This window comes from Erythrolamprus reginae, chromosome 11 (assembly GCF_031021105.1).
Source record: "Erythrolamprus reginae isolate rEryReg1 chromosome 11, rEryReg1.hap1, whole genome shotgun sequence".
NCBI lineage: Eukaryota > Metazoa > Chordata > Lepidosauria > Squamata > Dipsadidae > Erythrolamprus > Erythrolamprus reginae.
In genome coordinates, this window is record NC_091960.1 from 30935903 (window position 1) to 30957612 (window position 21710).

General features: G+C 43.0%; 2 protein-coding genes across 2 annotated transcripts in view; one reads left to right on the forward strand and one right to left on the reverse strand.

The window, feature by feature from the left end:
* The window catches only part of RUNX3 (RUNX family transcription factor 3), a 227838-nt gene extending 214872 nt beyond the window's left edge, over positions 1-12966 (reverse strand). Inside the window, exon 1 of the mRNA XM_070764236.1 lies at positions 12889-12966. Coding sequence (XP_070620337.1) covers positions 12889-12946 — 58 coding nt within the window. The 5' untranslated portion in view covers positions 12947-12966. The remainder of the gene's footprint in view (positions 1-12888) is intronic.
* The window catches only part of NCMAP (non-compact myelin associated protein), a 610040-nt gene that overhangs the window by 467686 nt on the left and 120644 nt on the right, over positions 1-21710 (forward strand). The gene's annotated exons all lie outside the window — the stretch shown is intronic.

The window sequence follows — 21710 nt, forward strand, 5'->3', positions numbered from 1 at the left end:
CAATATGCCGATGATACCCAGCTTTACATCTCCACCCCATGCCCAGTCAACGAAGCGGTGGAAGTGATGTGCCGGTGCCTGGAGGCTGTTGGGGCCTGGATGGGTGTCAACAGACTCAAGCTCAACCCGGATAAGACGGAGTGGCTGTGGGTTTTGCCTCCCAAGGACAATCCCATCTGTCCGTCCATTACCCTGGGGGGGGAATCACTGACCCCCTCAGAGAGGGTCCGCAACTTGGGCGTCCTCCTCGATCCACAGCTTACATTAGAGAACCACCTTTCAGCTGTGGCGAGGGGGGCGTTTGCCCAGGTTCGCCTGGTGCACCAGTTGCGGCCCTATCTGGACCGGGACTCATTACTCACAGTCACTCATGCCCTCATCACCTCGAGGTTCGACTACTGTAATGCTCTTTACATGGGGCTACCTTTGAAAAGTGTTCGGAAACTTCAGATCGTGCAGAATGCAGCTGCGAGAGCAGTCATGGGCTTACCCAGGTATGCCCATGTTTCACCATCACTCCGCAGTCTGCATTGGCTGCCGATCAGTTTCCGGTCACAATTCAAAGTGTTGGTTATGACCTTTAAAGCCCTTCATGGCACTGGACCAGAATATCTCCGAGACCGCCTTCTGCCGCACGAATCCCAGCGACCGATTCGGTCCCACAGAGTGGGCCTCCTCCGGGTCCCGTCAACTAAACAATGCCGGTTGGCGGGCCCCAGGGGGAGAGCCTTCTCTGTGGCGGCACCGGCCCTCTGGAACCAACTCCCCCCGGAGATCAGAACTGCCCCTACTCTTCCTGCCTTCCGTAAACTCCTCAAAACCCACCTTTGCCGTCAGGCATGGGGAAACTAAACATCTCCCCCTGGGCACGTTGAAGTTATATATGGTATGCCTGTATGTGTGTATGTTAGTATAGGGGATTTTCTTAAACTTATAATATTTTAATTAATTGGATTGTATTGGATTGTTTTTCACTTGTTGTGAGCCGCCCCGAGTCTTCGGAGAGGGGCGGCATACAAATCCAAATAATAAATAAATAAAAATGAAAAAAAATGAAAAAAAAAAACCTTGGAGGAAGAAATAATAAAGAAAATATTGACATGTGCAGAAATGGACAGACTAGCATTAGAGATTGAAGATAAGGATGAGACAGAGTACTTTGATGTATGCGATAAATTGTGTCAATGGATAGAAAGGAAGAAAAAGAGTCAGAGAATTAGAGGCTAAGGATTTGAAGAATGAGAAACGGACAGGGTTTTTTTCCGGTCAACGACTACTTCAGCTTCAACCGCAACAACACAAGAGCACACAACAGATTCAAGCTTAATATTAACCGCTCCAAACTTGACTGTAAAAAATATGACTTTAACAATTGAGTTGTCGAAGCGTGGAACTCATTACCGGACTCAATAGTGTCAACTCCCAATCCCCAACACTTCTCCCTTAGACTCTCCACGATTGACCTCTCCAGGTTCCTAAGAGGCCAGTAAGGGGCTTACATAAGTGCACTGATGTGCCTATCGTCCCCTGTCCAATTGTCTTTCCTTATCTCATATATCATATATATTCTCTCCTTATCTATCTATCTATCTATCTATCTATCTATCTATCTATCTATCTATCTATCTATCTATTATATATATATATCATACATATTCTCTCCTTTATCTCTTATATCATATATATTCTCTCCCTCCCATCTACTTCTCCTCTTTTTACTTTCTATCGTTATATATATTACTTAATGTCTATTCTCTTCCATATGTATTGTATATGTAAATAAGTAACGATGAGGACTATATATGTAAGATCAAAATAGCAAAGTATGATAAGCAATAACCGCATTTGTTGTTAGGTAAATATTACATTAAAAAAATGACCAAAACAGGATGGCCACACTGCGTCCAATGTTTTTAATGTCTGTTTAAATAAAATAAATTAAAATACCCAGGTAGAGCTTCATTTGTACCATTATGGCCACAATCTTGATTCTTGGGACCACGTTTTGCAGACACCCTCTTGTGCAACAAACCATTGCAAAATTCACTGCTTTTTCCAGGGACGGTGTGGTCTTTCAATCCAGAGATTTTTTTCTGGCAAGTAATTATGCATCACAAAAACCACCTGGGTTCTTTACTTTGTCTAAGAATTAATTCCCACTCGCCACAGAATGGAGCCATTATGCTCTATATTGCTTCATTTTCGGAAAGAAGGCTACTTTGGAATGTTATTTAATTATCTTTATTCATGCGCAATTTAAATTTATATGGCAGTCCATTCAATAAACAACTCTGGCCAGCTAACAGACGACGAAGGGGGGGGGGGGATGAAAAAAAAATTAAAACAATGTAAAATAAAATACCCTCAACCAAAATATAATCAGAACCACTTGCCAAGCTCGCCCCACGAATTGGCCCTATATCCAGGGAAGAGAACAAGCTCTTTCTGCCTTACTAAAGGCCAACATGGTTGGGTTGGGACCAGGGGTAGGTTCTAACTTATCTCACCACCGGTTTGCTTCCTTCTGTGCCACGTGGCCACGCGGGCACAAAGCATGTGCACGGATGCAAAGTGCCAAAATTTCCAAAATAATCCCTCCCCAAAAGCCAAAATCAATATGGCACTGCATGCGCAGTGCTAGAAACTTGGCTTCTGAGCATGCACAGATGAAAAAAAATTGGCAAAAAAATTCAAACCCCCCCCCCCCCCCCCCAAAAAATGGCAGCGTCTATTAGCACGGAAGGAACCAGCTCCATGACATCACCAGCCGTTTGCTCCCAGTTCCATGGAACCAGGAGGATCCCACCTCTGGCTGGGACCATCAAAATATTTGGTGTTGGGGGAAGTGCTTGGTAGGGTAGATATGTGTTGTGGTTAGCTCTGGCCCAGCTCCTGCCCCAAGGACTGTGGATGTGGGGGAGACATCCACATGCTGCAGGCCTGTTTTGCCCCCGGTGGAATCTGCTGATGAAGGCGCCTCTGACCAAGAAGACATGAGTGACAGGGAGGAGGAGAGTGTGGCAGACAGCTCAGAAGAAGATCAATTCTCTAGCTCCTCCTTGGATTCAGAACAAGAGTTAATGATACAGCCACGCATGCGGAGAGCGATGCATAGGCAGCAACAACTGAGAGAGTATTATCAAAGAAAATGAGGCCACCTGTGGTTGGGTGGGGCTGTGGTCATTAGTGAGGCTGCTATAAATAGCAGCCTGTGGGTTTGGCCATTGTGGAGGATTATCTGATCGTTGTGTTTCGTGACTGCTTTACTGACTTTGACCTTTTGTGTGCTGATTTTTCCCCGCTTTGAAACTAAACCAGAGCAAAGTGTGTTTCACTTTGTGAAAGAAGGACTGTGAATTACCTCACAGCTGCAAGCTAAGTATCACAAAACTGATAAGGGACTTGTACAAATTGCCAGTTTGTTTGGAGACAAGTGCTCTTTGCTATACAAAAAGAGGGCTTGGTTTAAGTGAATTTTCATTATAAAGAACATTATTTTGAATTTTCAAACGTGTGTGTGTGTGAAATTTGTACCTGTGAATTTTTGGGAGGAGTCTACCAGAGAGCCCGACAGAACAATATGCTGTGGTGGAATGTAGACTGGATTCCCAGGAGGGAGGGGCTGCAGTCCAGAGGGCAAAGAGGTAGCAAAGCTTTGATACAAGTAGCCTTGGGTCTATGACCCCAATTGATCCCAAAATTTCCATTGCTAAGCAAGTTGTTAAGTGAATTTTGCCCCCAATTTAAGGACTTACTTTCTTTAGTAGTTAAGTGAATTACTGGCAGTTACGTTTAGTTGTTAAGTGATTCTGGTTCCCCCATTGAGTTGGCTTGTCAGAAGGTCCCCAAAGTGGCCCCAGGACACTGCAACTGTCATAAATATCGAGCCAGTTGCCAAGTGTCCGAATTTTGATCATGTGACCATGGCGATGCTGCTACAGTCATGTGCAAGAAATGGTCATAAGTCACTGTTGTTGTGTGTGCTTCCTATCAGCCGTTGGAATGCTCAGATTCCGAGGGGGAAGGTGAAATGGAACCTGTCAATTTACCTGATTTAGGAGATGAAGAGAATTTTAGAGAGGAAGACATTGAAATGGGAGAACTGATTTCAAGTGAAAGTTTACAGACAGATGTGTCTTTGGACAGTTCTAGCTGTCAGGACTTGAGATGGCTAGACCCAAAATTCAGAAGGTGGCAAAAAAGGTCATAAGAGGTTAAAGGGAAGAGATTTTAAGATGAAGTTTAGAGCGCAGTTAGTTAGTTAGTTAATTAATTAATTGATTACATCACATCCGGGGTTGGACAGAAAAAGTAGCTGCTTACGTCAATCTGACATCCAGCCAACCTGGATGCTTCCAGAGAAGCGGCAGAAGGTGAAATTTTTATTGTGTGAGTTATTGCATCTTTATTGCCTTTCTAATCAGCCGAGATCAGTCAGAATATTTAAAGCGTGCCTCCTAGCAACCGGTGAAGCAATTATAGAGATGTATATGCAGCTGCTGCTCTGGCAATCTCACACTACTGACTAGAGCCTGCAAAACGTATGCCAGACCCATTCTCGAATACAGCTCATCTGTCTGGAACCCACACCACATCTCAGACATCAACACTCTCGAAAACGTCCAAAGATATTTCACCAGAAGAGCCCTTCACTCCTCCACTCGAAACAGAATACCCTACGAAAATAGACTAACTATTCTGGGTCTTGAAAGCTTAGAACTGCAGCGCCTAAAACACGATTTAAGTATTGCCCACAAGATCATATGCTGCAACGTCCTTCTGGTCAACGACTACTTCAGCTTCAACCGCAACAACAAAAGAGCACGCAACAGATTCAAACTTAATATTAACCGCTCCAAACTTGACTGTAAAAAATATGACTTTAACAATTGAGTTGTCGAAGTGTGGAACTCATTACCGGACTCAATAGTGTCAACTCCCAACCCCCAACATTTCTCCCTTAGACTACCCACAATTGACCTCTCCAGGTTCCTAAGAGGCCAGTAAGGGGCGTACATAAGTGCACTGATGTGCCTAACGTCCCCTGTCCAATTGTCTTTCCTTTTCTCATATATCATATATATTCTCTCCCTCTCATCTACTTCTCTTCTTTTTTACTTACTATCTTTATATATATTACTTAATGTCTATTCTCTTCCATATGTATTGTATATTGGACAAAGAATAAATAAAAAATAAATAAATAAATAAAAGTATGGTCTAGTTTATCACGGGGAAAAACAAAGAAATTATGTTGCGTCACAGAAGTGTATTGTACTGAATGAAGCAGAAAAAATAAATAGAAGTGTTACTGTTTGAACATTAAGCAAATTACTCAACTATCATCTGACTGGCCTGAATCAGAACAGTTGTCATTTTGAACAGGGCTTAAACGAATGGCTGGAAGTCAAGGATGGCTTGCGCTAAGGGACCAATCTGTTTTGTACCGTATCTTCTGTGGTGACGTGGCCGTGTTATCTAGCTTCCTGCTGGTGGGTTGAGAATGAAGAAGCCGACTCAGTGTTAGGACTGACTAGGATGTAACCAAAACATAAAAAATAAAATAACAATCTATGTTCAGAAGCAGGAGTGGGGAAATCTGTGACCCGCATATTTTTCTTCTTCATTGATGCGATCCAAGGAAAAGATAGATTCAGCCAACGAACACAGCTAAGAAGCAATGTTGGGCTTAGGGGGTGAGGGTTAGGGGAGTGAAACTTCCAACATCCTCCCTGTATTTTTCCTGCAAAAATCAACTCCAAACTCCTGTGTGAGAAGAGCCTCTGCCTCAGTCTATCTCCCTTTGAGAGAGGTTTATTATTTATTTTATTTATTTATTTATTGGATTTGTATGCTGCCCCTCTCCGGAGACTCGGGGCGGCTAACAACAGCAATAAAACAATGTACAATAGTAATCTAATACTAAAAACGATTAAAAACCCATTAATATAGAAACCAAACATACATACATACATACCATGCATAGAATTGTAAAGGCCTAGGGGGAAAGAGGATTTCAATTCCCCCATGCCTGATGGCAGAGGTGGGTTTTAAGTAGCTTACAAAAGGCAAGGAGGGTGGGGGCAATTCTAATCTCTGGGGGGAGTTGGTTCCAGAGGGCCTGGGCCACCACAGAGAAGGCTCTTCCCCTGGGTCCTGCCAAGCGACATTGTTGAGTTGACCCAGAGAAGACCCACTCTGTGGGACCTAACTGGTCGCTGGGGTTTGTGCAGCAGAAGGTAGTCCCTGAGATAATCTGGTCCGGTGCCTGAGATAATCTGGTCCAAATTAATCTGGTTTAATTTGATTGATTGATTGACTGATTAGATTTATATGCCACCCCTCTCTGAGGACTCGGGGTAGCTTACAGCATATCAAATACAATGTACATATAAATATCTAAAAATCCAATTAATTTGGCTAATTACTTTAAAACCCTAATAACATTTAAAATCACTCAATCCCATTCGAATAGCAGACATTATTAGATTTATAATAAGGTTATTATGGGAGTTAAGACAAATAGTTTTGCCTCTTCTTTCCCTGGCACAGTTTGTCATTTTGCAAAGGGTGGTTGGTTTTCTTCGCAAAATTCACCATTTCTACCAGACACAAAACGGTTTCCCTGTTGAATTTCTACCTGGGAATAGAAGGCCTCCAAACGGAGGCCATGAAAAACAAAAGTCAACCCTGCTACTGCGATTTAAGCAACAAAGTCCTGGCATTTTGAATTAAATCTTTTCGTTTAAAAGACATATGTGGACCATATGTAATATCTGGGGATGACGGTGGCCCACATCTCCTTTTTAACCCAGTCACTTAAGTGATAAAATAATAACCAGAGCAGCAATAATAGAAGCAGTTCAACGGTGTGAAAAGAAAGCAGAGATGTGACCAATAGCCACAGGCACCTTGTTGTGCGATCCCTGAACAACGGAATTTTGATACTGACAAAATCCCCACCAGTCAACTGCGAAAGGCAGCTTTACTTGCAACAAATGACATTGTCCAACAATATCTTTAACATCACCCAACAACATCTGCCTATCCCAGCCACCTAGAATCCCTCAGGAGGTGGGCAGCATACAACATGAAATGAAATGAAGAAAGAAAGAAAGAAAGAAAGAAAGAAAGAAAGAAAGAAAGAAAGAAAGAATAAATTTGCCAATGGTTAGATGGTTTCTGGGACGGACTCAATAGATTGATGAAAAAGTCAAATCCAGTCTAAACATCTGACTGCGCAACTGACAGTAAGAAGTAGACCGCTATACAAAGCATCACGTTCTCCTACATGCCCATATCACTCCAACACTCCGCAGTCTGCATTGGTTGCCGATCAGTTTCTGGTCACAATTCAAAGTGTTGGTTATGACCTATAAAGCCCTTCATGGCACCGGACCAGAATATCTTCGGGACCGCCTCCTGCCGCACGAATCCCAGCGACCGGTTAGGTCCCACAGAGTCGGCCTTCTCCGGGTCCCGTCGACCAAACAATGCTGTCTGGCGGGACCCAGGGGAAGAGCCTTCTCTGTGGGGGCCCCGACCCTCTGGAACCAGCTCCCCCCTGAGATTAGGATTGCCCCCACCCTCCCTGCCTTTCGTAAACTCCTTAAGACCCACCTCTGCCGTCAGGCATGGGGGAACTAAACATCTCCCCCTTGCCCATGTTGTTTTGCCATTGATTGATTGACTGTGTGTCTGTTTTTATATACATTGGGATTGTTTTATAAATTTATTAATTTTAAACTGTAATTAGATTGGTGGACGTTGGATTTGTTATTATGTACTGTTTTATTGTTGTTGTGAGCTGCCCCGAGTTTGCGGAGAGGGGCGGCATATAAATCCAATAAATCTAATCTAATCTAATCTAATCTACATTTCCTGTGCACCTTTCTAAGTACCTGGGATCTACAGCGAATATTATTTTGATTTAATACAACCGTCCACTCTGCTGGTTCCAGAGAGCCGGGGCCACTACACAGAAGGTCCTCCCCCATGGCCCTGCCAACCGATACTGGTTGGCTGGTGGGACCAAGAGAAGGCCAACCCTGTGGGCAAGGAAGGGTTACCAACATTTTTACTACCACACTGTGGGCATGGCTTATGCATTTTCTTTCAACATCTTTCAGTGCAAATTGGGTGCTGTGGGGTGGGGCTCCATTTTCGCTACCCCATTGCGTTCCCCCTCCCATCCGGGCAGCAACCCACCCCTGCTTGTGGGCCCTTATTGGTTGCTGGGAGCTGTGGGTAAAAGGCGGCCCCGAAGATAGTCTGGCCCTAAGTTATGTACTACATTGGGTGAACCAGGAGATCTCCCTTGGGGGGGGGGGAGACAACCAAGTCAAGTGAAGTGGACAATATCATCTGGCAGGACCCAGGGGAAGAGCCTTCTCTGTGGTGGCTCCGACCCTCTGGAACCAGCTCCCCCCAGAGATTAGGATTGCCCCCACCCTCCTTGCCTTTCGGAAACTCCTTAAAACCCACCTTGGGGGAATTGAAACATCTCCCCCTTGCCCATGTAGTTTTTGTGTATGATTCGACTGTGTGCTTGTTTTTTTTATATATATATATTGGGGTTTCTTTTGGATTTTTTAACTTAAAACCGTAATTTAGATTGCTAAATATTAGATTTGTTACCATGTATTGTTTCCCATTGTTGTGAGCCGCCCCGAGTCTACGGAAAGGGGCGGCATATAAATCTAATAAATATAATCTAATCAAGTAGTGGCTTCCAGATGACCGTTTTGATTTTTTTAATCTTCTCTCAGTCATTGCTGCCCTTTTGACTGTTTTGAAACTTCCCTGCTTCCCAGTGAACTTGGTAAAATCTCAGAAGACAGGTTAACTCGACAGCTGATATAAGCTGTTTCACGAGCATCGTGTCTCGTCCAGTTTCCAGTGATGACTAACCAAGAATCTCTATATTGTCCTCATCTTCCTTTTTTTCTTGTCCTGTCACCTCTACTCTCTGCACCTGTGTGACATACGCAGGCTTGAGAGAGCTGGTTTTCAGCTGCTCACATTATGCTTAGCTCTTTTTAAACCTGTAGATTAGATTAGATTTATTGGATTTATATGCCGCCCCTCTCCGCAGACTCGGGGCGGCTCACAACAATGGCAAAAAACAGTACATAGTGACAAATCTAATATTTACCAATCTAATTACAGTTTTAGGTTAAAAAATTCATAAAAGCAACCCCAATATATATAAAAAACAAGCACACAATCAATCAAACCCCAAAACAACATGGGCAAGGGGGAGATGTTTCAATTCCCCCATGCCTGACGGCAGAGGTGGGTTTTAAGGAGTTTACGAAAGGCAAGGAGGGTGGGGGCAATCCTAATCTCAGGGGGGAGCTGGTTCCAGAGGGTCGAAGCCACCACAGAGAAGGCTCTTCCCCTGGGTCCCACCAGACGACATTGTTTAGTCGACGGGACCCGGAGAAGGCCAACTCTGTGGGACCTAACCGGTCGCTGGGATTCGTGCGGCAGAAGGCGGTCCCGAAGATATTCTGGTCCGGTGCCATGAAGGGCTTTATAGGTCATAACCAACACTTTGAATTGTGACCGGAAACTGATCGGCAAGCAATGCAGACTGCGGAGTGTTGGAGTAATATGGGCATACTTAGAGAAGCCCATAATTGCTCTCGCAGCTGCAAATGAACTTCCCTGCAAACCGGGCTCTTTATAAGCATGAATTGAAGAGTTAAATCTCTTTTTTGTCTATGGCCATTTGGCAATTAAATAGATAGTTAATCCTCTTGAATTACCAGAGTAGGTGGCTTACAAAGACTTAACGTTCGTAAATCAATTAGCAGGAGTAGTATTAACATTCATTTAATTTTCACCACATTCTCCCCATGCATTTCAAAAATCTTTTTATGTGGCTCGGCGCTCAAGCCCCAATAATGCTGGTGGGCCTCTTAGCCTCATAAAAATTGTGATTCGTTGCTTCCAGTCATGATTTCACATTTATGTGGTTATTAAATTACCTTTAAAAATCCTAAGCATTATTTCAGTACTTTGTTGGGGGGGGTTTCCGCTGTAAAACACAAAAATAAATAAAACATGGATTCTGATTTATGCCAGAAGTTTTTGGCTGTATTTCTTAGAGAGTTGCGGGTCTGTTTGGAGACGGTGCCATTTTGCCGATGCAGAAGAGAATACCATTAAAACTTAGATTCTGAAACAGTAAACTTTCTCCAACTTGGATCGTCCAGATGGGTCATACATACTTTCAACTCCCACAATCGAAAATGTGGGCCTTGAAATTCAAGACATCTGGAGAGCACCAGGTTAGGAAAACTCTCAGAGCAATTTTTTTTTAAAAGGGAGCATAATATTGCAGAATAAATCATTACAGGATTGACTGTTGAAAGACACCATAATGATTGGTATGGATTGCATTTAAGAAACAGGGAACAAAATCTATAGCGGAAGAGAGGTAAATCCAAGGCTGGAATCTCCAAACATAGCAAACACTAACCACTAAGAAGCCAAGTGTTACTAAGTTTAAGACTCTCTTCTACAGTTCCAGAAAACTTCTGTACAGTTCCAGAAAACTTCTGGGTTTACTTGCGTCTTGGAGAGGACCCAACAGAGTTTGCTAAGAATTAGCATAGCAGACTTAATTAAAAAAAAAAAAAATCAGAAGGCGGCATATATATTCTACAAAAGGGATAATTTGGGACGGAGACCTTCGATAGATTCCGTTCAAGTGTTTTTAATGTGAATTTCATGGGGAGGGGGGACATGTTGTATTTGTGGTCTTTCACAAGCAAATTATCTAAGGAACAAAGTGACAACACTGGAACTGCGGAGAGGGGCGGCATACAAATCCAATAGATAGATAGATAGATAGATAGATAGATAGATAGATAGATAGATAGGTAGGTAGGTAGGTAGGTAGGTAGGTAGGTAGGTAGGTAGGTAGGTAGGTAGGTAGGTAGATAGATAGATAGATAGATAGATAGATAGACAGACAGACAGACAGACAGATAGATAGATGATTGATAGATAGATAAATAAATAAATAGATAAATAAATAAATAGATAAATAAATAGATAAATAAATAAATAGATAAATAAATAGATAAATAAATAAATAGATAAATAAATAAATAGATAAATAAATAAATAAATAGATCAATAAATCAATCAATCAATCAATCAACCTAATAACCCAGGTTTAGGCTATGAGTAAAATAATTAAGCTAATCTCCCTATCTGTAGAACTGCAGAGATTGGATTCAGACAAAACTGAATGACTTTCAATATACTGCATAGCCAAGAACAAGGTGGATGGGTGAAAATTCCGCTATCCACAATAATTATTTTGTGTATCTTATTTTGTTTCCGGAAAAACTCCCGGTTTTGATAGGTGTGAGAGGCTCTGGAGAACCAGTAGCGGAAATTTTGAGTAGTTCGGAGAAACTACGGAGTGGAGTGGGAGGGGAGATTTTGCAGTATCCTTCCCCCAGGAGTGGGGAGGGAATGGAGATTTTCTACGATCCTTCTCCTGCCTCACCCCAACCCACCGCCACAGAACCAGTAGGGAATTTTTTTCAATTTTACCCATGAGCTGATGAGTTAGTTGATTTGGCTGATCAGTTGTTTAATCATAACATGCTTTTCTAAAAATCTAGACCAATGATGGTGAACCTTTTTTTCCTCTTTTGGGTGTTGAAAGAACATGCGCGTGCGCTTTCACGCATGTGTGAGTGCCCACACCCATAATTCAATGCCTGGGGAGGGCAAAAACAATTCACCCCCCCCCCGGAGGCCCTCTGGAGGCTGCAAACGGCCTGTTTCCCAACTTTTGGTGGGCCCAGTGAGCTCCTGTTTCGCTCTTCCCAGGCTTCCCTGGAGCCCGGGGATAGTAAAAACGGCATTCCCCATCCCTCTGGAGGCTCTCTGGAAGCCAAAAACGCCCTCCCAGAGCCTCTGTGCGAGCCAAAAATCAGCTGTCTGGCACACACCTGCACATTGGAGCTGAGCTAGAGCAACAGCTCGCGTTTCAGCAGATATGGCTCCACGTGTCACCTGTGGAACTCGTGCCATAGGTTCGCCATCACTGACCTAGACAATTAATTCCTTCCAGATGAATAGAAATCCAAATTTCTACAGCTCTTCTTCAATTGACGCAGTTTAACTAAATCAGTCCTGACGCCCTAGTTCTCCGTCAACTAAGTCATTTGACTTCCATCAAAGCACGACCACAAAGTCCACAATGTGAAGACACAGACCAGACTAAACAAAGCATTGCTTTAATATCAAACTCACAGACATTAAGCCAGCGCGACCATTTTCTAGACAACTCCACAAGAATGTGCAAGCAAACTGTACAATGGCAGAGTTACTAGGTTTTCTGTACGAATACTTGGAAGGCCACCAACTGGCTATTTCTTTGCTTCCCTCTAGGGTCCTCCTGGGTCATCGCAGGTGCTGTAATCCTATTGCATGGCCATACACTAAAATGATCCCTCCACAACCAACATTTTGAAGTAGAGTGAATCCCCAAAGTAGAACTTTTGTCGTGTCCATCCCTGCTACAGATTTCCCCTTAAGACAGGAGTCCACAAACTTGGCAACTTTAAGACTTGTGGACTTCAACTCCCAGAATTCTCCAGCCAGCACACACACAATTCTGGGAGTTGAAGTCCACAAGGCTTAAAGTTGCCAAGTTTGAAGACCTCTGCTTTAAGACATCCTCTGCACACAGGAGGAAGCACTCCTTCCTCCGCTGCTCGTTTTACAAGAGGATTCGCAGCCAACTGAAGACGGGCCAACGGAATTATTAAAAGAGGCTGTAAGGCGACGCTCCCTCGAGTGACAAACAACGGCGGCGCTTCCTGCTTTGAAGGAGAGGAAAGAGAATTCTGTACTCACCACGCAAGAAGACTGAAGAATAGGAGGCAAAGGACTCGAACATGCCGTTGGATGTCATGGTCGGGATCGATGTCTCGGGCTGTCTTGCAGCCAACCTCTGTGGTTTTGCTTTATGCCTTTTTAGAGGAGAGAAAACATAAAAGACGTTTCAGATGAAGAGCAGAGTGGAAAAGGGGGGACGGGGGGAGAAATGAAGAAAGAGAAAAAGTGGAAGAAGAAGAAGAAGAACATCCCCAAAGACGTTTTGTGCCTGCTTGTAACTAAGAAGCTGATTCCTCAACCCCACAGGAATGTTTGAGCCCAAGTTTTTCAATAGAAGCGTATGCACACTGGATCCACACTAGGATGAAAGGGGGAGTGGAAAGTTCAAAACAGGGAGAGGAGACACCCCAAGAGATGAGCATTTCTTGGAAGATCAGAATGAATGAATGAGTGAGTGAGTGAATGAATGAATGAATGAATGAATGAATGAGTGAATGAGTGAATGAGTGAGTGAGTAAATGAATGAATGAATGAGTGATTGAGTGAGTGATTGAGTGAATGAGTAAGTGAGTGAATGAATGAGTGAGTGAGTGAGTAAATGAATGAATGAATGAGTGAGTGAGTGAATGAGTGAGTGAATGAGTGAGTAAATGAATGAGTGAGTGAGTGAGTGAATGAGTGAGTGAGTGAATGAGTGAGTGAATGAGTGAGTGAGTGAATGAGTGAGTGATTGAGTGAATGAGTGAGTGAATGAGTGAGTAAATGAGTGAATGAGTGAATGAGTGAGTGAGTGAGTGAATGAATGAGTGAGTGAATGAGTGAGTGAGTGAGTGAATGAGTGAGTAAATGAATGAATGAATGAATGAGTGAGTGAATGAGTGAGTAAATGAATGAATGAATGAGTGAGTGAATGAGTGAGTAAATGAATGAATGAATGAGTGAATGAGTGAGTGAATGAGTGAGTAAATGAATGAATGAATGAGTGAGTGAATGAGTGAGTAAATGAATGAATGAGTGATTGAGTGAATGAATGAGTGAGTAAATGAATGAATGAATGAGTGAGTGAGTGACTGAGTGAGTGATTGAGTGAATGAGTGAGTGAGTGAATGAGTGAGTGAGTGAATGAGTGAGTGAGTGAATGAGTGAGTAAATGAATGAAAGAATGAATGAAAGAATGAATGAATGAATGAATGAATGAATGAATGAATGAATGAATGAAAGAAACTCACCAACACACACAGGAAGGAGATAGACCTCCTCTATCCAAGTTGAGATCCTGTTCTAAAATGTGGAGGGCTTGAATCTGCTTGTGGCTCTGCTGTTGTCAAACTCAATCCGACAGGACCTTCTGAGACTGAAACCACCTCAGCTCAATCTTCACGGTCTGGGAGAAAGACCTGTCACCTGATTCATGAGGTCACCGGGCCCTGCAAAAGCTCTGTGGCTTCCACACACACACACCCTCTCTCTCCTTCTTCTTATTAAACACCACACACAGATGAAGGGTTTGGGATGTTGCTGGGATTTTTGGGGTGTGTTCATAGGAGGCCTCCTTTGCGATTGATATCAAGCGATATGGAGAAGCAGACCAGTCCAGCTGTTAAAGAAGGCTTCCTTTTTTTTAAGAGTTGACGCTGCTGCTGCTGCTGCTGTTACTGTTCTTGCGGAGGGAAGCATGTGAAGAGAACTGTGTGTTTCCGACTGAAGTAGGAACCCATTTAATATTCAGTGGTTTTGGCATTTTTAGCCATTTCTTCTTTTTTTTGCTTCCCACATTTACCACTTGTCTGCATCTTTCTTCTCCTCCTCCTCCTTCTTCCTTTTCATAAAAGCACAACAAAGAACGTTCTTTCTGCGCCAACTCAGGAAGCTCAAACTGCCCAAGGAGCTGCTGATATTGAGTCTGTCATCTGCACCTCTATAACTATCTGGTTTGGTCCTGCAACCCAACAAGACCGACACAGACTTCAGAGGAGAATCAGAACTGCAGAAAAAACAATGGCTACCAACCTGCCTTCCATTGAGGACCTGTATACTGCACGAGTCAAAAAGAGGGCGGGGAAAATATTTACTGACCCCTCACATCCTGGACACAAACTGCTTCAACTCCTACCCTCAAAACGTCGCTACAGAGCACTGCACACCACACTAGACACAAGAACAGTTTTTTCCCAAACGCCATCACTCTGCTAAACAAATAATTCCCTCAACACTGTCAAAGTTTTACTAAGTCTGCACTTCTATTTCTAGTAGTTTTTCTTATCATTCCTATCACCCATTTCCTCCCACTTAGGACTGAATGACTATAACTTCTTGCTTGTATCCTAAGATTTTTATTAATATTGTTTCTTCATTGCTTATTTAACCCCTATGACAATCATTAAGTGTTGTACCCAGTAATGGGCATCCAAAATTTTTACTGCCACACTGTGGGTGTGGCTTATTTTGTGGGTGTGGCTTAATGGTCATGTGACTGTGTAGGAGTGGCTTGCCGGCCATGTGACCAGATGGGAGTGACTTGAACGATCATCGTCGTTTAAGTGAACTGTTAAATCCTCGACTTACAACCTTATCAGTGTCGCTTGCTGGGGTGACAATTTGCTTTGTGTTTCCCGCACTCTCCTGCCTGGGTCGCCCCCCCAGCGTCGCTTCCACCCACGCCTTCTGCTTGCACCTGAGGCCAGAGGGGAACCGGGCAAGAGAGATGGAAGCTCGTCCGAGGCCAGGAAGGAGAAAAGAGGAAAAAAGCAAGGAGCAAAGACGCAGCAGAGAAAAAAAGTAGAGCCGAGCCAAGACCAATAATCTAGGAAGTGACAGCCGCCGATCAGCTGGAGCTGCGCACGCATCTTCATTTCCACTGGTGGAACTGCATTCCACCCTGTCCTGCCTGTTGCCCACCCCTGGTTGTACCCCATGATTCTTGACAAATGTATCTTTTTTTATGTACACTGAGAGCATCTGCACCAAGACAAATTCCTTGTGTGCCCAATCACACTTGGCCAATAAATAATTCTATTCTATTCTAAAAGACACCCAAAGCAAAAAAGCCTTTTCCATTACTTCCTAGCTCCCCTGGCTGACTACTAGTGACTAGTTCCATATGTGTTGATGGGTGGTTCCCCTATAGACTTTCTGTGAATTACTGTTAAGCCCCCAAAATATGAAGCACATGCTGCAGAATAAACATTGTCATCTGAAGAGCAGGAACGGTGGCTCTTCGTCGGTTTTTAAAGGCCCAAGGCACCAAATTCCACGTGGAAGAGTTAGCACTTGATGGAGGAAGACCTCTTTGTAGTCAGGAGATCGAGTCTTCTGTGAAGAAGGCCTCCAACAGCTGCCCAGATGGTGATGGAAAGACACACCCTGCAAAAGAAAGAATATGCTGGCTGGAGAATTCTGGGAGTTTGAAGTCCACAAGTCTTAAAGTTGCCAAATTTGGGGACCTCTGTAGAACAACACTTGTTTTTAATTTAATTTCTGACCCAGCTTCCTGTATTTAGAATGGTGGTTTTTTTCCAAACTTGGCCATTTAAAGATGTGTGGACTTCAGCTTTCCAGAATTCTCCAAGCAGAATGCTGGCTGGGGAATTCTGGGAATTCCCACACTTCCATTTGAAAAACACCACTATAAATATCGCTTGAAATAACTTTCTATGCTGAAAGATACCTTCTGTTTTCCTGCAAATCTCTCTCATTTCCTCCATTTTTACAAAGCTTTGCAATGGGAGGGAAGGGTGATTTTAAAATATATTGCATTGTTTGGCATTGACAAAGAATCTTAGGCTTTATTTGGCTTGGTTTTAAATCACTTTTCAGCTGCCTTGGCTAACGTGATTTTCTGATCTGAAATAATCCTGGACCAAGAATTTTCTACAAGAAATTCCAGGCCAGAGGTAGCTTTCAGCAGGTTCTGATCTGTTCTGGAAAACCAGTAGTGGAAATTATAGTGACTGTGCAAGGGAATCGGTGGACCTGGGACTGTTTTTGGAAGCATTAAGAGTGAAATTTGAGGAGGGACTCGGACGCAGTTCTAACCATAGTTCCCTCTAAGCTGAGCAGTGAGCAATCGCTCACTTAAAAATCATCATCAACTCAGAGTTTTCCAAACCTGCCCAGAAGCTGAGAGGGAAAGAGTGAGAGGGAAGGAGAGAGAGAGGAAGAGTGAGAAACAGATAGAAAAAAGAGAGGAAGGAAAAGAGAAAGAAAAAAAATGGGAATAAGGAAGAGAGAAAGAAAATCAAAATCTAGTTTGAAACTAGCTCAACTATTTAAGTGGCATTTTGATATTGATAGAGTTGCCCTATTATGAGCTCACTGTTATAGACACACAGTACAGTATTTTATTTTGAAATTCTCGGAGGCAAAACAGGGTGGGTTTTTTATTTGTTTGTTTGTTTGTTTATTTTTTTATTTTTTTATTTATCTATTTATTTTTTCTGTGCCGCCCAGTCCCGAAGGGACTGCCGCTCAGACACTATACTTTTCCGCCCCCCCCCCCCCCCAAAATTAGAGGGAACACTGGTTCTAACACTTAAAAAGTGGAGCCGAACAGCCAAGGGATATGTTAGGGAGTTCTGTAAAATAACTGGACGTCTGCGAACATGGCCGGAGTGCATGTTAATGCATCAATTTCATCTGGAATTAAACCAGGAGCTTCAACAGGCTTATGTACTGCATTATGGTATGCTACTTCGGCGAATGGTAACAGACCTGCCAAGTCTGATCATTAATAGGCCATGTAGCATCTTAGGTAGAGTTCCACCATAGCATTGGCTCCCTCGACCGTCCCATTGGTGCTTGGGTGGAACGCTCAACTCAACCCTTGCCATGAACCTATCAGTTTTACAAATCCTTCCAGAACCAAGCAGTGAATGGCAGGGCACCCCGCTATACATCTTGCATGTACAGTATATCAAATATTAAACATTGTATAAACTTTCACAAGTGTAAAATATATAAATAAAACCTTTTTTCCCCCAGATTGTATAAATAGTTTCCTTTTCATATAGATATACACATACCTTCAGGGATCCTGAATTGGGATTCTGAATTTTACTGGACATTTCCACTTTAAAAAGTCAGGTTTCATTGATATACAGCAATTGCATCATCTCCTGGTGCCTTTTTAAATCAGCTGTCTTAGGTTTATTTGAACAAAATTGGTGTTTTGGTCATTTTAGTATTTTATTTAGGCTGCTGTGGTGATGCATTTGAAAAGCAGAATTTAAATCTTTGTGCAGGTGGTCCTTGCTTAACAACAACATTTGGATTACTGTGTTCAGTTCTGGAGACCTCACCTACAAAAAGATATTGACAAAATTGAACGGGTCCAAAGACGGGCTACAAGAATGGTGGAAGGTCTTAAGCATAAAACGTATCAGGAAAGACTTCATGAACTCAATCTGTATAGTCTGGAGGACAGAAGGAAAAGGGGGGACATGATCGAAACATTTAAATACTGTATGTTAAAGGGTTAAATAAGGTCCAGGGGGGAAGTGTTTTTAATAGGAAAGTGAACACAAGAACAAGGGGACATAATCTGAAGTTAGTTGGGGGAAAGATCAAAAGCAACGTGAGAAAATATTATTTTACTGAAAGAGTAGTAGATCCTTGGAACAAACTTCCAGCAGACGTAGTTGGTAAATCCACAGTAACTGAATTTAAACATGCCTGGGATAAACATATATCCATCCTAAGATAAAATATGGAAAATAGTATAAGGGCACACTAAATGGACCATGAGGTCTTTTTCTGCCGTCAGTCTTCTATGTTTCTAACCAAGTTGAGACTGGCAACCCCAATCCCAAATGATGTGGTCATTACAGACACATGATGTGGTCATGTGACTGCAAAAGATCTATGATCTCAATTCCATGGTCAATGACCCACTGTCATTAAGCAAGAATTCACGTAACGGAGATTTGTTATTTCACTGCCAGCTTCTCTATTGAATTAATGGAGACTCCATTGAGATGTTGAGACTCTGGAAAGAGTGCAAAGAAGAACAACAAAGATGGTTAAGGAACTAGAGGCTAAAACAGATGAAGAACGGCTGCAGGAATTGGGCATGGCTAGTCTAGTGAAAACGAGGAGTAGAGGTGAAATGATAGCAGGGTGCCAATAGTTGAGGGGCTGCCAGAAAGAAGAGGGGGGGTCTTTTCCAAAGGAGCAAAAGACAAGCCAAGAAACAATGGTTGGAAACTAATCAAGGAAAGAAGCCACCTAGTATGAAGGAGAAATTTCCTGACAATGAGAACAATTAACAATTGACTTTCAATGGTTGACTTCTCCAGATTCCTTAGAGGTCAGTAAGGGGCGAGCATAAGTGCACTAGTGTGCCTTCCGTCCCCTGTCCAATTGTCTCTCCTATATTTTATATATCTTTTCTCCCATTCATATATCCTTCCTCTACTCTTCATTGATGTACAGTGGTACCTCATCATACGAATTTAATTGGTTCCAGGAGGAGGTTCGTAAGGTGAAAAGTTCGTAAGATGAATATTTTTAAAAAAATATTTTAAAGTTATTTGGATTTGTTATGAATTGTTGTGTCTTACTGTGAGCCGCCCCGAGTCTGTGGAGAGGGGCGGCATACAAATCTAAATAATAAAAAATAATAAAAAATAATAAAAGATGAAACAATGTTTCCCATAGGAATCAATGTAAAAGCAAATAATGCGTGCAAATCCTTCAGGAAAATCCCAAACTTTAGAAGGGAGGCAAACAGAGGGCAGGGAGGAGCAGCTAAAGGGGGCGGGTTGAAGAAGCAAAGCTAGGCTAAAGGGTGAGTGGGAAGGAAGAAAGGCAAGGGGGGCGCCCCTCCCTTTTCTTTCTTCAAAAGACACCCTTTCAGTGCCTTTGCAAGCACGTTGTTCTCTGCAAAAAATTTCCTCCCCCAAGCTGCCCCTCCTTCCTCCCTCCTCCCTTTTCTTTCTTAAAAAGACACCCTTTCAGTGCCTTTGCAAGCACGTTGTTCTCTGCAAAATCTTTCCTACTCGAAGCCACCCCTCCCTTTTCTTTCTTCAAAAAAGGGGGAAAAAAGAAACCCCTTCATCCCAGCAGCAGCTGCTTGGGTTCGTAAGGTGAAAATAGTTCGGAAGAAGAGGCAAAAAAATCTTAAACACCGGGTTCGTATCTTGAAAAGTTCGTTAGAAGAGGCGTTCGTAAGATGAGGTACCACTGTATTCTATTCCCATACCTCTTCTTCTATCCCTTCCCTGATATTTACTACTCCACGTTTTTATTCTCTTTAACTTTCAATTTGTATTGGACAAAATAAATAAATAAACATAAATAAAATAAATAACGGCTCGTCTTCAGAAGTTGTGGATGTTCCATCACTGGCGGTTTTAAAGAAGGGATTGGACAGGCATTTGTCTGCAATGGCATACGATCTCCTGTTTGAGCAGGGAGTTTGACTAGAAGACCTCCAAGGTCCTTTCTGTCATTTTGAAAACATCTTCTTGAATATCTGACTATTTCTGACCATCTGCTTCTGTGATGCACAGAGGAAGTTCTGTGATACCCGACAACATTTCCTGGTCTTCTGCTCTAACCGCGGGACTAACAGTCTTCTCCCAGATCTCAGCTTTTCCACACTGTGTGTTCTTGTTTTGGTGGGGCAGCGTTACAAATATGAAGAGCTGCCAGTCATATTCGTAACTCCTGGCTAAGAAGAGGAACGGCAGTTCAAGATTCAATCCGTTCCATTACTCAGCCACGAGGTGGTTGGCATAAAAATTTAATTAATAAATAAAATAAGTATTTCTGGACTCTCTCAATTGTGTCAATGTCAGTTATGCAATGTGGGTTCCATACAGGCGAGCTGTATTCGAGTGTTGGTCTGACAAATGTTTTGTAAGCTCAGGTTAGCCCAACATGGCACCGGACCAGAATATCTTCGGGACCGCCTTCTGCCGCACGAATCCCAGCGACCGGTTAAGTCCCACAGAGTCGGCCTTCTTCAGGTCCCGTCGACTAAACAATGTCATCTGGCGGGACCCAGAGGAAGAGCCTTCTCTGTGGTGGCTCCGACCCTCTGGAACCAGCTCTCCCCTGAGATTAGGATTGCCCCCATCCTCCTTGCCTTTCGTAAACTCCTTAAAACCCACCTCTGCCGTCAGGCATGGGGGAATTGAAACATCTCCCCCTTGCCCATGTTGTTTTGGGGTTTGATTGATTGTGTGCTTGTTTTTTATATATATTGGGATTGTTTTATGAATTTCTTAACTTAAAATTGTAATTGGATTGGTGGGCATTGGATTTTGTCACTATGTACTGTTTTTATTATTGTTGTGAGCCGCCCCGAGTCTGCGGAGAGGGGCGGCATATAAATCCAATAAATCTAATCTAAATCTAATCTAATCTAGTAGATCAGCGTTTCTGGAGAAGAAGCCAAGTAAGATTAGGTTTGGATTTCATCCCGTGAGCGCATAGATCTTTTATCCAGTCATCTATACAGAGCGGCCTTTAGAACAAAAATACCAGCCCAAAATCCCAAGTCTGCTTTCACGGGAGAAAAATGGGCGGCGGTTGCCACTCCTGCCGCTACTGGTGCGCTGCATGCATAGTTTTGGGTGACTGACGGGTGTGAGCGCTCCAGCGAGAGCTTGCTTCTGCGCATGGGCATCTCAAATTTGCCTACTGGTGTGGCGTCCGTATTAGTACGGTAGCAACCCAATACAGTGATGCCTCATCTTACAAACGCCTCGTCATACAAACCTTTCAAGATACAAACCCAGGGTTTAAGATTTTTTTGCCTCTTCTTACAAACTATTTTCACCTTACAAACCCACCGCCACCGCTGGGATACCCCGTCTCTGGACTTCCGTTGCCAGCGA